At 54.0% G+C, this 15485-nt stretch overlaps 1 protein-coding gene across 1 annotated transcript in view; it reads right to left on the bottom strand.

The window, feature by feature from the left end:
- Nucleotides 1-9735: 9735 nt before the first annotated feature.
- Nucleotides 9736-15485, bottom strand: part of LOC139269184 (probable voltage-dependent R-type calcium channel subunit alpha-1E) — a 450230-nt gene continuing 444480 nt past the window's right edge. Inside the window, 2 exon segments of the mRNA XM_070888276.1 lie at nucleotides 9736-9906; nucleotides 13285-13344. Coding sequence (XP_070744377.1) covers nucleotides 9736-9906; nucleotides 13285-13344 — 231 coding nt within the window.

The raw sequence follows: 15485 nt of genomic DNA, 5'->3' as shown, positions 1-15485 counted from the left end.
AACACACAGGTATTAAACACTGAGACGTATAACATATGGGTATTAAACACAGATTTATAACATGTGGGTATTAAACACAGACATATAACACACAGATATTAAACACGGAGACATATAACACATGGATGTTAAAAACTGAGACATGTAACACATGGGTTTTAAACAGTGATAGATGTATAACATATGGGAATATACACAGAGACGTATAACACACAGGTATGAAACACTGAGACGCATACCATGTGGGTATTAAACACTGAGACATATAATACGTGGTTATTAAACATGGATTTGAAACAGTGGGAGGCATATAACATACGGGTATTAAACATGGAGACGTATAACACCCGGGTGTTAAACACTGAGACGTATAACACGTGGGTATTAAACACCGAGACATATAACATGTGCGTATTAAACACGGAGACATATAACACATGGGTATTAAACACTAAGAGACGGATAACACACGGATTTTAAACTGTGAGAGACATATAACACGCGGGTATTAAACATGGAGACGTATAACATATGGGTATTAAATACTGAGATGTTTAACACACGGATAGTAAACACAGACATATAACACGTGGGTATTAAATACTGGGACATATAACACACGGATATTAATCACTGAGACGTATAACATACGGGTGTTAAACACTTAGACGTATAAAACGTGGCTATTAAACACAGAGATAGAATATGCGGGTATTAAACACAGACATATAACACACCAGTATTATAACACTGAGAGACGTATAACACACGGGTTTTAACCACTGAGATCTATAACACGTGGGTATTAAAAACAAAGACGTATAACACACAGGTATTAAACACTGAGACGTATAACACACAGGTATTAAACGCTGAGATGAATAACACACAGCTATTAAACACTGAGACGTATAACACGTGGGTATTCAACACTGAGACTGAAAACACAAGGATATTAAACACTGAGACGTATAACACACGGGTAATAAGCACCGACACATATAACACACATATATTAAACACTGAGACTTATAACAGGTGGGTATTAAACACTGAGACGTATAACACATGGGTATTAAGCACTGATATGTTTATGACATGGGTATTAAACACTGAGACGTATAACACACGGGTATTAAACGCTGAGACGTATAACACGTGGGTATTAAACACAGAAGAATAACACGGGTATTAAACACGGAGACATATAACACACGGGTATTAAACACTGAGATGTAGAACACGTGGGTATTAAACACTGAGACATATAACACGTGGGTATTAAACACTGAGACATATAACACGTGGGTATTAAACACTGAGACATATAACACGTGGGTATTAAACACTGAGACATATAACACGTGGGTATTAAACACTGAGACATATAACACGTGGGTATTAAACACTGAGACATATAACACGTGGGTATTAAACACTGAGACATATAACACGTGGGTATTAAACACTGAGACATATAACACGTGGGTATTAAACACTGAGACATATAACACGTGGGTATTAAACACTGAGACATATAACACGTGGGTATTAAACACTGAGAGATGTATAACACACAGGTATTAAGCAATGGTGCTACTCGGTGCCGAGCTAGCGGCCAACACTTCACCATGGGCAATTAGGCTTATCGAGCTGTGCCTGGTCTCCAGTTGTCTTGGACCTCCCTTGCCCCTGGACCAAGACCTTGTTCAGCTAAGCCCGTGTGGTTGTCGGTGTGCAGCGGCCACCCCACGTTAAAAGAACTCACCCACAGGCATCTTCCATTTCGTCAGTATGAAGTTCGGGACCTGGAATGGCAGGACCCTCATGGACAATCCCAGCAGCAACAGGACGGAACGCCGCACCGCCGCACCGCCATAGTTGCCCGGGAACTCAGATGTTTTGACATTGACATCACCGCCCTAAGCGAGATTCGACGGGCAGGGGAAGGCCAGTTGAAGGAACATGGTGGAGGTTGCACCTTCTTCTTGAAAGAGAAGCCAGAGGCTGAACGCCGCCTTCATGGAGTCGGCTTTGCCGTCAACAATGAGCTGGTTGACCGCCTCAAAGACTCCCCCTTTGGGGTTAACGATCGCCTCATGACTCTCCGTATCACCCTATCTCGGAACCAATGTGCCACAGTCATCAGTTCATACGCCCCTACACTCGATGCAACGGATGAGGCTAAAGAGGGTTTTTAATCCAACCTCGAGACATCCTTGTCCCGCGTCCCCACGGGTGACAAATTGATCCTCCTAGGGTCGGCAAAGAAACAGCCCTCTGGGAAGGCGTGATTGGCAGAGAGGGGTTAGGGAAAGCCAACTCCAGCTTTACCCTACTCCTGACAAAATGTCTAGAACATGAACTTCTCATCACCAATACCTTGTTCTGCCAGAGAGACAAATACAAGGCATTGTGGCAACACCCTCACTCCAAACACTGGTACCTGCTTGACTATGTCATCATTCGAGCCAGGGATCGCAAGGATGTGTGTATCACCCGCCCCATGACAGGAGCCGATGACTGCTGGACGGACCACCGCCTAATCCATCATCGACATTAACATTGCTCCAAAGTAGAGGGGACAGCAGAAGCAGTTCCGCAAAAAAATTAATACCAGGGCACTTAGAGACCTAGCGAAGAGAGCCCTATACAGCCAGTGCCTCACAGCCAATCTGGCGTGGCTTAATGACCCTGAGATGCTGAATGCCCACCGCACTTGGTCTGCCCTCCAGGCCTCTATAACCAGTGCCTGTGAAGAGACATTTGGTCACTTAACCAGAAAACATCAGGACTGGTTTGATGAGAACGATCAAGAGAGTGAAGAACTAATAGATCGCAAGCACAAAGCATTTCTGAGCCTCAAGCAACAACCCAACTCGGGAGCTGCAAAACAACATTACAGACGGCTCAAGGCTCAGGTCCAACAAAAAACTTGGGACCTAAAGAACAGGTGGTGGATGGAGAAAGCACAGGAGATACAACAACTGGCCGACAGCCATGATATGCGAGGATTCTTCACTGCAGTCAAGGCCACCTACAGTCCAAACTCCCAAGGCCCCACCCCACTCCTGGGGAAACACTCATCAAGGACACCGAGGCTGTCAGGGCCCGATGGAAGGAGCACTTTGAAGATCTCCTCAATCGAGACTCTGTCTTTGACTCGAGTGTTCTCGATTCCATCCTGCAGCATGCGACCCGCCGCCACCTCAGTGAAACTCCAACACCGCACGAGGTAGGTAAAGCCTTAAAACAGCTCAAGAATAACAAGGCTACGGAAGCGGATGGAATCCCTACTGAGGCACTAAAGTATGGCGGAGAGGCGCTGTTGGCGCGGATACTTGACCTCATCTCTCTCATCTGGAGGGAGGAAAGCATGCCGGGAGATCTCAGAGATGCAGTGATCGTGACCATCCTTAAAAAAGGGAACCAGTTCGACTGCGACAACTACAGAGGAATCTTCCTGCAATCAGCCACTGGAAAAGTTGTCGCTAGAGTTCTCCTCAACCGTCTTCTCCCTGTGTCAGAGGAGCTCCTCCCAGAGTCACAGTGGGGATTTCTTCCCCTACGGTGCACAACAGACATGATCTTTGCAGCATGACAACTGAAGGAAAAATGCAGGGATTAGCGCCAGTCTTTATGCATGGCCTTTTTCGATCTTACAAAGGCCTTCGACACTGTCAACCGTGAGAGTCTATGGAGCGTCCTCCTCCGTTTCGGATGCCCCCAAAGGTTTGTCAACATCCTTCGCCTGCTCCACGACGACATGCAGGCCGTGATCCTTCCCAACAGATCCATTACAGACCCAATTCACGTCCAGACCGGGGTCAAACAGGGCTGCGTCATCGCTCCAACCCTCTTCTCAATCTTCCTCGCCGCCATGCTCCACCTCACAGTCAACAAGCTCCCCGCTGGAGTGGTACTAAACTACAGAACCAGTGGGAAGCTGTTTAACCTACGCCGTCTCCAGGCCAGATCCAAGACCACCCCAACCTCTGTCATTGAGCTGCAGTATGCAGACGATGCCTGCGTCTGCGCACATTCTGAGGCTGAACTCCAAGATATAGTCAATGTATTCACTGAGGCATATAAAAGCATGCGCCTTCCGCTTAACATCCGTAAGACAAAGGTCCTCCACCAGCCTGTCCTCGCCGCACAGCACTGCCCTCCAATCATCAAGATCCACGGCGCGGCCCTGGACAACGTGGGCCATTTCCCATATCTCGGGGGCCTCTTATCAACAAAGGCAGACATTGATGCGGAGATTCAATATCACCTCCAGTGCACCAGTGCAGCCTTCGGCCGTCTGAAGAAAAGTGTGTTTGAAGACCAGGCCCTCAAATCTACCACCAAGCTCATGGTCTACAGGGCTGTAGTAACATCCGCCCTCCTGTATGGGTCTGAGGCATGGACGATGTATAGAAGGCACCTCAAGTCACTGGAGATATATCACCAACGATGTCTCCACAAGATCCTGCAAATCCCCTGGGAGGACAGACACACCAACATCAGTGTCCTTGACCAGGCTAACATCCCCAGTATTGAAGCACTGACCACACTTGATCAGCTTCGCTGGGCAAGCCACATAGTTCACTTGCCAGGGTCTCCGTGGTAAATTGCGACATTATCACTGACACCAGGGAGACCCTAGCCAAAGACTGCCCGAGGTGGAGAAAGTGCATCCAGGAGGGTGTTGAGCTCTTCGAGTCTCAACGCAAAGAACGTGAAGAGGTCAAGCGCAGACAACGGAAGGAGCACGCGGCAAACCAATCCCACCCACCCCTTCCCCCAGCGAATGTCTGTCCCACCTGTGACAGGATCTGTGGTTCTCGTATTGGACTGTTCAGCCACCTAAGGACTCACTTTGGGAGTGGAAGCAAGTCTTCCTCGATTCCGAGCGACTGCCTATGATGATGAAACACTGAGACGTATAACACACGGGTATTAAATACTGAGACATATAACACGCAGATATTAAATACTGAGACGAATAACAGACGGGTATTAAATACTGAGATGTATAACACGCAGATATTAAACACTGAGACGTATAACAAATGGGTATTAAAAACAGACTTATAACACACGGGTATTAAACACTGAGACGTATAACACACGGGTATTAAATACTGAGACATATAACACGCAGATATTAAACACTGAGACGAATAACAGACGGGTATTAAATACTGAGACGTATAACACGCAGATATTAAACACTGAGACGTATAACAAATGGGTATTAAACACAGACGTATAACACACGGGTATTAAATACTGAGACGTGTAACACATGGGTATTAAATACTGAGAGATGTATAATAGGTGGATATTAAATACAGAGACGTATAACACACGGGTATTAAACACTGAGATGTATAACACACGGATATTAAACACTGAGAAGAAAACAAAAAAAGGAGAACATTGGAACATTGCAACATTTTAACATCCATTATCCTACAGCCCGCTCAGCAATGATGTCCCATTTGCCCAGTTATGGAGTAAATCACAAGTAGCTCAGAGGATAGGATAGCCCACATTGCAGGATATTGGTCCCTTAAATATTCTGTCCTTGCATTAATTGAAGGAATCATTTCCCAACTCCAGTGAGTACAGTAAAAAAGACTTGGATTTCTATAGCGTCTTTAATAACCACCGGATGTCTCAAAGCGCTTTTGGAGTGTAGTCACTGTTGTAGTGTGGGAAACGCAGCAGCCAATCTGTGCACAGCAAGCTCCCACACACAGCAATGTGCTAACGACCTGATAATCTGTTTTTGTTCTGTTGATTAAGGGATAAATATTGGCCCCAGGACACTGGGGATAACTCGCCTGCTCTTCTTCAAAATAGTGGCATGGGATCTTTTACATCCACCTGAGAGGGCAGACAGGGCCTCGGTTTAACGTCTCATCCAAAAGGCGGCACCTCCGACAGTGCAGCACTCCCTCAGCACTGCACTGGAGTGTCAGCCTAGATTTATGAGCTCAAGTCCCTGGAGTTTGTTTTGTACACACAAGCTTCTGACTCAGATGCAAGTGTGCTACCCACTGAGCCAGAGATGTATAACACAGGGGTATGAAACATGGGTATTAAGCACTGAGAGATGTATAACACACAGGGATTAGACAGGGAGACATATAACATATGTGTATTTACCATGCTGTGATGTGTAACACATGGGTATTAAATTCGGTGAGATGTATAACACACAGGTAATAACACGGAGAAATGTATGACACACGGGTAATTTAACACGGAGAGATGTATGACACAGGTGTATTTAACATGGAGAGATGTATAACACATGGGCCTGAAACAGTGGTTGTTCAATTCCCCGTAGCCAGTTTGAAGATATTTGACAATTTTCCTTCTGATCATTTTAGTTAAAGACAACATTTAATCAGTGCAATGAGACCTCCCCTTCTGTCAGAGATGAATCCCACGGAACTGCCTTCTCACAAAGTTCCCCTTACTTAGTCCCCCAACAATTGTCCCCAAACCCCAATAAGCACCCTACCCCCAATGCACCATTCAAACAACACACCCAGCGATGCCAAGCCAGCAGTTGACACGGGGGCATATCCCGACAGCTGGCCACCATGATGAGAGAGAGAGAGAGGAGAGAAGGCTGTTCCCGTACCGAGACGCAGACAGATCTGGATTATAATTACCCGATGAGATTCCTTTTGAAGACAAAGCAGGAACCATTGACGAGAGGAGACAAGAGCAGAACGCAAAGTTAGTGGGTCGTCGTAGTTGGAACAGAGAGATATCAGCACACACACAGAAACACGCGGCAGTGCGAAAATAGAGAGATCAATCAGAGTGTGCCAACACTGGCTGCACCTATTCCTGGAGACTACATAACATGACCTCCGCCCTCAGACTGCACCACTGGCACACTTCACCATTGCTCTCCCATACATCCATTCTCACAGCACACAGCCTTCCCACAAGCCAGCAGAACCGACATTACCCAACTGCATGATTATTGACTCAGTCAAACATCTTTGCTTCCCATCTTCAATATTCTTATAACTTGCTGAGTTACTGTCATCCGGAGCTCTGGTTAACACAACATTGGTGTTGGTGGAGATGACATTAGTTGTGATCAAAGATCACCTAACAGGGTGGGCCACGAGACTGCCCTGGGAGTGTTTGATGGGACAGTGTAGAGGGAGCTTTACTCTGTATCTAACCTGCACCCCTCCCCCACACCCTGTACCCCTCCCCCACAACCTGTACCCCTCCCCCACACCCTGTACCCCCCACTCTCACCCTGTACCCCACCCCCACTCGCCCGGTACCCCTCCCCCAAACCATGTACCCCTCCCCCGCACCCTGTGCCCCTCCCCACGCCCTGTACCCCCACGCCCTGTACCCCCACGCCCTGTACCCCCCACGCCCTGTATCCCTCCCTGTACCCCCCACGCCCTGTATCCCTCCCACACACCCTGTACACCTCCCACACACCCTGTACCTCTCCCACACACCCTGTACCCCTCCCCCACTCTGTAACCCCACCCACCACACTCTGTAACCCCTCCCCCCACACCCTGTACCCCTCCCCACGCCCTGTACCCCCACGCCCTGTACCCCCCACGCCCTGTATCCCTCCCTGTACCCCCCCACGCCCTGTATCCCTCCCACACACCCTGTACACCTCCCACACACCCTGTACCTCTCCCACACACCCTGTACCCCTCCCCCACTCTGTAACCCCACCCACCACACTCTGTAACCCCTCCCCCACACCCTGTACCCCTCCCCACTGCCCTGTAGCCCCTACCCCCACGCCCTGTACCCCCTTCCCCCCGCCCTGTACCCTTACCCCCTGCCCTGTACCCCCTACCCCCACACCATGTACCCCTCCCCACATCCTGTACTCTCCCACACCATGTACCCCTCCCCACATCCTGTACTCCCCCACACCATGTACCCCTCCCCCACGCCCTGTACCCCCTTCCCCACACCCTGTACCCCCTCCCCACCCTGTACCTCCTTCTCCACACCCTGTACCCCCTCCCCCACACCCTGTACCCCTCCCCTACACCCTGTACCCCCTCCCCCACACCCTGTACCCCCTCCCCACACCCTGTACCCACTCCCCCACACCATGTACCCCTCCCCCACACCATGTACCCCTCCCCCACACCCTGTACCCCCGCCCCCACACCATGTACCCCCTCCCCTCACACCCTGTACCCCTCCCCCTCCCCCCGTACCCCTCCCCACATCCTGTACTCCTCCCCCACACCATGTACCCCTCCCCCACGCCCTGTACCCCCTTCCCCACACCCTGTACCCCCTCCCCACCCTGTACCTCCTTCTCCACACCCTGTACCCCCTCCCCCACACCCTGTACCCTTCCCCCACACCCTGTCCCCCCCTCCCCCCACACCCTGTACCCCTCCCCAATACCCTGCCCCCTCCCCCCACACCCTGTCCCCCCTCCCCCACACCCTGTACCCCTCCCCCACACCCTGTACCCCTCCCCCACACCCTGTACCCCTCCCCCACACCCTGTACCCCTCCCCCACACCCTGTACCCCTACCTCACACCCTGTACCCCCTCCCCCCACACCATGTACCCCTCCCCCACACCCTGTACCCCCACCCTCACACCATGTACCCCCTCCTCTCACACCCTGTACCCCTCCCCCTCCCCCTGTACCCCTCCCCACATCCTGTACTCCTCCCCCACACCATGTACCCCTCCCCCACGCCCTGTACCCCCTTCCCCACACCTGTACCCCCTCCCCACCCTGTACCTCCTTCTCCACACCCTGTAGCCCCTCCCCCACACCCTGTACCCCTCCCTGTACCCTTCCCCCCACACCCTGTTCCCTCCTCCCCCCACGCCCTGTACCCCTCCCCAATACCCTGCCCCCTCCCCCCACACCCTGTCCCCCCTCCCCCACACCCTGTACCCCTCCCCCACACCCTGTACCCCTCCCCCACACACTGTACCCCCTCCCCCACACCCTGTACCCCTACCTCACACCCTGTACCCCCTCTCCCCACACCATGTACCCCTCCCCCACACCATGTACCCCTCCCCCACACCCTGTCCCCCCGCCCTCACACCATGTACCCCCTCCCCTCACACCCTGTACCCCCTACCCCCCCTGCACCCCTCCCCCACACCATGTATCCCTCCCCCACACCCTGTACCCCCTCCCCCACATCCTGCACCCCATCCCCCACACTATGTACCCCCACATCATGTACCCCCTCTCCCACACCCTGTGCCCCTCCACCACACTCTTTACCTCTCCCCCACATCCTGTACCCCCTCCCCCACACCCTGTACCCCCTCCCCCACACCCTGTACCCATTCCCCCCACACCCTGTACCCCCTCCCACACACCCTGTACCCATTCCCCTCACACCCGTTACCCCTCCCCCACACCCGGTACCCCTCCCCCACACCCGGTACCCCTCCTCCATGCCCTGTACCCCTCCCCCTCGCTCTGTACCCCTCCCCCACGCCCTGTACCCCTCACCCACGCCCTGTACCCCTCACCCACGCCCTGTACCCCTCACCCCCTCCCCCACACCCTGTACCCCTCCCCCATGCCCTGTACACCGCCCCCACGCCCTGTACCCCTCCCCCACGCCCTGTACCCCTCCCCCACACCATGTACCCCTCCCCCACTCGCCCTGTACCCCTTTCCCCACACCCTATACTCCTCCCCCACACATGTTCCCCTTCCCCCACACCCTGTACCTCTACCCCATTCGCCCTGTATCCCAAGCTGAACCAGAGCTATTCCGGTTACCATCAATCACTTACGTGAAAGCAAACGCAACCAGGGCCCCGCTTACTACGATGAAATCCAGAATGTTCCAGATGTCCCGGAAGTATGAGCCTTCATGGAATATCAAACCAATGTCTATCATCTGGAGAAAGATTCACACCGCAATACTTAGGCAACAGTAACATCACATTTCATCTCTGACAGCTTTTAATTCTGAAGCAACAACAACTTGTATTTATATGGCACCTTTAATGTCGGAAAACATCCCAACGCATTTCACAGGTGAATAATCAAACAACAATCGACACCGAGTCACTTAAAGACATATTAACGCAGGTGGCCAAAAGCTTGGTCAAAGAGGTAGGTTTTAAGAAACATTTTAAAGGAGGAGAGGGAGAGGCGGAGAGATTTCAGGAGTGAGTTCCAGAGTTCAGGGCCTCGGCAACAGAAGGCACGGCCTCCAATGGTAGATCGCTGGAAATCGCAAGATTCTAACCTACACCAAGTCCTGTTCACCCTCACTCCTGTGTTCGCTGGGTCCTGATTGGCTCCTGGTCGCACAACGCCTCCAATTTATAATTCTCACCCTCATTTTTAAATCCCTTCATAGCCTCGCCCCTCCTGATCTTCATCCCCTCCTCCAGCCGTACAATCGCCTCACCCCATTTCCCAATTCTCGTGCACTCCCCGCCCCCTCTGCCCCGCCATTCACTGGCTTTGTCTCTCCTGCTCTCAATCCTCCTTTCAGACCCTCCTTAAAATCCAACTCTGTGACCAAGCTTCTAATATTACCTGATTTTCGTTTTGCGCTGTGAAGCCTTGAGGAACATTGTGGATACTGTATAAATGCACGTGTTTGTGACTTATCCGTGTCTTCCCCTTGGTGTCGCTGCGTGTCCTGGGGGGGGAGGAGGGAAGTGTAGAGGGACTGAGTGTCCTGGGGGGGAGGAGGGAGATGTAGAGGGACCGAGTGTCCTGGGGAGGAGGAGGAAAGTGTAGAGGGACTGAGTGTCCTGGGGGGGGAGGAGGGAAGTGTAGAGGGACTGAGTTTCCTGGGGGGGAGGAGGGAAGTGTAGAGGGACTGAGTGTCCTGGGGGGGAGGAGGGAGGTGTAGAGGGACTGAATGTGCTGGGGGGGAGGAGGGAAGTGTAAAGGGACTGAGTGTCCTGGGGGGGAGGAGGGAGGTGTAGAGGGACCGAGTGTCCTGGGGAGGAGGAGGAAAGTGTAGAGGGACTGAGTGTCCTGGGGAGGAGGAGGGAGGTGTAGAGGGACTGAGTGTGCTGGGGGGGAGGAGGGAAGTGTAAAGGGACTGAGTGTCCTGGGGGGGAGGAGGGAGGCGTAGAGGGACCGAGTGTCCTGGGGAGGAGGAGGGAAGTGTAGAGGGACTGAGTGTCCTGGGGAGGAGGAAGGAGGTGTAGAGGGACTGAGTGTCTTGGGGGGCGGGGGGGAGGGAAGTGACTGAGTGTCCAGGGGGGAGAGGGGAGGTATAGAGGGACCGAGTGCCCTGCGGAGGAGGAGGAAAGTGTAGAGGGACTGAGTGTCCTGGGGAGGAGGAGGGGGGTGTAGAGGGACTGAGTGTGCTGGGGGGGAGGAGGGAAGTGTAAAGGGACTGAGTGTCCTGGGGGGGGAGGAGGGAGGCGTAGAGGGACCGAGTGTCCTGGGGAGGAGGAGGGAAGTGTAGAGGGACTGAGTGTCCTGGGGAGGAGGAAGGAGGTGTAGAGGGACTGAATGTCTTGGGGGGCGGGGGGGAGGGAAGTGACTGAGTGTCCAGGGGGGAGGGGGGAGGTGTAGAGGGACCGAGTGTCCTGGGGAGGAGGAGGAAAGTGTAGAGGGACTGAGTGTCCTGGGGAGGAGGAGGGAGGTGTAGAGGGACTGAGTGTGCTGGGGGGGAGGAGGGAAGTGTAAAGGGACTGAGTGTCCTGGGGGGGAGGAGGGAGGCGTAGAGGGACCGAGTGTCCTGGGGAGGAGGAGGGAAGTGTAGAGGGACTGAGTGTCCTGGGGAGGAGGAAGGAGGTGTAGAGGGACTGAGTGTCTTGGGGGGCGGGGGGGAGGGAAGTGACTGAGTGTCCAGGGGGGAGGGGGGGGATGTAGAGCGACCGAGTGTCCTGGGGAGGAGGAGGGAGGTGTAGAGGGATTGAGTGTGCTGGGGGGGGAGGAGGGAAGTGTAAAGGGACTGAGTGTCCTGGGGGGGAGGAGGGAGGCGTAGAGGGACCGAGTGTCCTGGGGAGGAGGAGGAAAGTGTAGAGGGACTGAGTGTCCTGGGGAGGAGGAGGGAGGTGTAGAGGGACTGAGTGTGCTGGGGGAGAGGAGGGAAGTGTAAAGGGACTGAGTGTCCTGGGGGGGAGGAGGGAGGCGTAGAGGGACCGAGTGTCCTGGGGAGGAGGAGGAAAGTGTAGAGGGACTGAGTGTCCTGGGAAGGAGGAGGGAGGTGTAGAGGGACTGAGTGTGCTGGGGGGGAGGAGGGAAGTGTAAAGGGACTGAGTGTCCTGGGGGGGAGGAGGGAGGCGTAGAGGGACCGAGTGTCCTGGGGAGGAGGAGAGAAGTGTAGAGGGACTGAGTGTCCTGGGGAGGAGGAAGGAGGTGTAGAGGGACTGAGTGTCTTGGGGGGCGGGGGGGAGGGAAGTGACTGAGTGTCCAGGGGGGAGGGGGGGGATGTAGATGGACTGAGTTTCCAGGAGAGTGGGATGGAGGGAGGTGTAGAGGGACTGAGTGTCCTGGGGGGAGGGGATGGAGGTGTAGAGGAACCGAGTGTCCCGGGGAGGAGGAGGGAGGTGTAGAGGGACTGAGTGTCCTGGGGGTGAGGAGGGAGGTGTAGAGGGACTGAGTGTCCTGGAGGGGGAGGAGGGAGGTGTCGAGGGACTGAGTGTCCTGGGGGTGAGGAAGGAGGTGTAGAGGGACTGAGTGTCCTAGGGGGAGGAGGGAAGTGTAAAGGGACTGAGTGTCCTGGGGGGGAGGAGGGAGGTGTAGAGGGACTGAGTGTGCTGGGGGTGAGGAAGGAGGTGTAGAGGGACTGAGTGTCCTGGGGGGAGGAGGGAAGTGTAAAGGGACTGAGTGTCCTGGGGGGGAGGAGGGAGGTGTAGAGGGACTGAGTGTGCTGGGGGTGGGGGGGTGGAAGGAGGTGTAGAGGGGCTCAGTGTCTTGGGGGGCGGGGGGGAGGGAAGTGACTGAGTGTCCAGGGGGGAGGGGGGGGATGTAGAGGGACTGAGTTTCCAGGAGAGAGGGATGGAGGGAGGTGTAGAGGGACTGAGTGTCCTGGGGGGAGGGGATGGAAGTGTAGAGGAACTGCATGTCCTGGAGGGGGAGGAGGGAGGTGTAATGGGACTGAGTGTCCTGGGGGTGAGGAGGGAGGTGTAGAGGGACTGAGTATCCTGGGGAGGGAGGGATGGAGGGAGGTATAGAGGGACTGAGTGTCCTGGTGAAAAGGAGGCTGTTAGGGCACAGGGCGTCACAAAGCGTTATTGGTCGGCAGGGACCGGGCAAGGGAGAGGTCAGAGAAGAGTTCAGTAAAGAAATGTTTTACCTTTATCACCATTTCGAAGGTGAAGACTCCAGTGAACACGTAGTCAAAGTACCTGAGCACCTGAGAAAGAGAGAGACAGAGACAGCCCATGAGCAGGAGGAAACATCGTTATACAACATAGCAGACTATCGCTTTATCCTTCCAGGTCCCTCCCTTTCCCTTCTCCCCAAACATTGGCTCAAGCGAGGACGCGGTCACCGGGACCCAAAGTAGCCTCGTCTGCTCCCGAACAATTGCCCAGAGATACCTGTAGTACAAGCCTTCACACCTCCACTTCCTGTCTGGCAGAGGTATGCCCAGCACCATCCCAGCAGGTAGGCTGAAACGGCCGACTTAAAACAGGGGACGGCAGGTGGAAACCATTCGACTCTGGAGGGGGACGGGAGATGGGACCCACACAGAACTGCTGCAAGTGACTGGGACTGAGTGACGCTCATAATTTGTATGTAACTATCGACCACTCACTGCGTGTTGCTTTAGTTATACATGCCGCTGTAGTAATAGACTCGATTTATGAGTCAATGAAAACCTCTAGTCTTGCCCAAATCATTAGCCGAGTCAGTGGAGTCAATATTCAGTTTTCTTTAATTACTTCTTTAATAGGCAGTCCTTCGAAATGAGGATGACTTGCTTCCATGCCAAGAAAGGTCCTGAACGACATCCTGAAACGTGGAAGATGCCTGTGCGTGGATTTTTTTAACGTGTGGTGCCTGTTACACACCAGCCACCACACGGGCTTGACAGAGCTAGGTCTTGGTCCAGTGGCAAGGGTTAACCAGGACGACTGGAGACCAGCTCTTCTGCACGGACCTAGTGCGCACACATATCGCAGTGTGGGCTGGCCCCGTGCTGCCCCGAACTCACGCCTCTCCTGGGCCCCGATCACATCCCTCTACAGTCTCTCGCTGCTCCTTCGCCGCTCCTGTTGTACCTGCCCTCACTCCAATCACCGACATGGACCTTGCTGACGTCACTCTTCGCTGCAGTCACCCTCCTGCAGCAGCTCGCACTGTACCTTGCCGTGGTACGCGGCCACGCTGCCCATGGCCACTGCTCGCTGCTCCTTTTATGGCCCCGACCTGCCGCTAGTGTTCTCTCGCACGTCGGGGTCTCCACGCTACTAAACAAAAGTGTTGGAAGAATTTTTTAAAATTTGTATCCCTTGGGGCCGAAATTGACGGCCTTACCGCCCACTGCCTCCGACACTGCTCTGCTCGAACCACCCAGCGCCTCTTTCGCCGTGGCCTGGAGCGGGCGGGAGGGGAGAGCCGCCGGGAAGCACGCGCCGACGTCAGCAGACGGCCGATTAGCGTAAGTGGACTCCCGCCCTCCGAGATGCCGGATTGGTGTCGGCGGGAGTCGGGGGCAGGACGGCGGTGGAGGCTGCTCTGTCCTCAACGGTAAGTGTCAAGATGCTGTAATAAAGGTTAGTGAGGTTTGTGTAAATTATTTCTTCCCATGGACTTACCCGATGGGGTCCCCTGAAGGTCGGCAAATGTTTCTTTTGTTGGTGGCGATTTTAATTTTCAGCTCTTCGACCATCCGTGGGCCCAACTCCATCCTCAGTGGCACTTGGGCGGCAAGAGAGCGAGAGTGAGAGCTCCCGCCCGCTGATGCCCAGATTGGCAGCGTATGTCATGGATTTGCCGCCCGCCGACCTTCGAGGGGCCTGGGTGATGAAAACCCCGCCCACAGAACCGTCAGGGACCTCGGCGACCCTTGGCGGTCCTGTGGGCGGCTTTTGGGCGGGCGGGGGCCTTCACCAAATTCGGGCCCCTTCTGATGCTATCTCCTGGGCCTTTGCTGGCAGCAGTGCCAGGGGATTAAGCTTCAGAGCTGGATTTTCCACTCCTGTCCGTCTCTGTTTTCACCCTAGAGGGGCAGCCACAGCGACGGTAAGCTCTCCTGGACAAGCGGCCAGTCTCCAGCGCCCCGCCGGAGTTTTTGGGGCCAGTATCAGTGGGGCGCGGAGCATCACCGCCCGGCAGAGGTGAGCCGGTGTGTAACGCCCCCGGGTTGCAACACCGGCTCGATTTGTGGCACCCACCCAATCTGTAGCGCCCCCGTAGAGCGCCCCCTGCTGGGACCGCCTCGGAAAGCGGGCAGTTTGACCTGTAGCGGCCACAGTGAGGTCAGTAACGTCCACCTCAGGTAAGTGTGATTGGTGCTTATATTATTTTTGCGATTTATGATGTGTTGGC

Source organism: Pristiophorus japonicus, chromosome 8 (genome assembly GCF_044704955.1).
Source record: "Pristiophorus japonicus isolate sPriJap1 chromosome 8, sPriJap1.hap1, whole genome shotgun sequence".
NCBI lineage: Eukaryota > Metazoa > Chordata > Chondrichthyes > Pristiophoridae > Pristiophorus > Pristiophorus japonicus.
The sequence above is the reverse complement of the archived record's forward strand: the minus strand, read 5'-3'. Positions and strand labels throughout refer to the sequence as shown.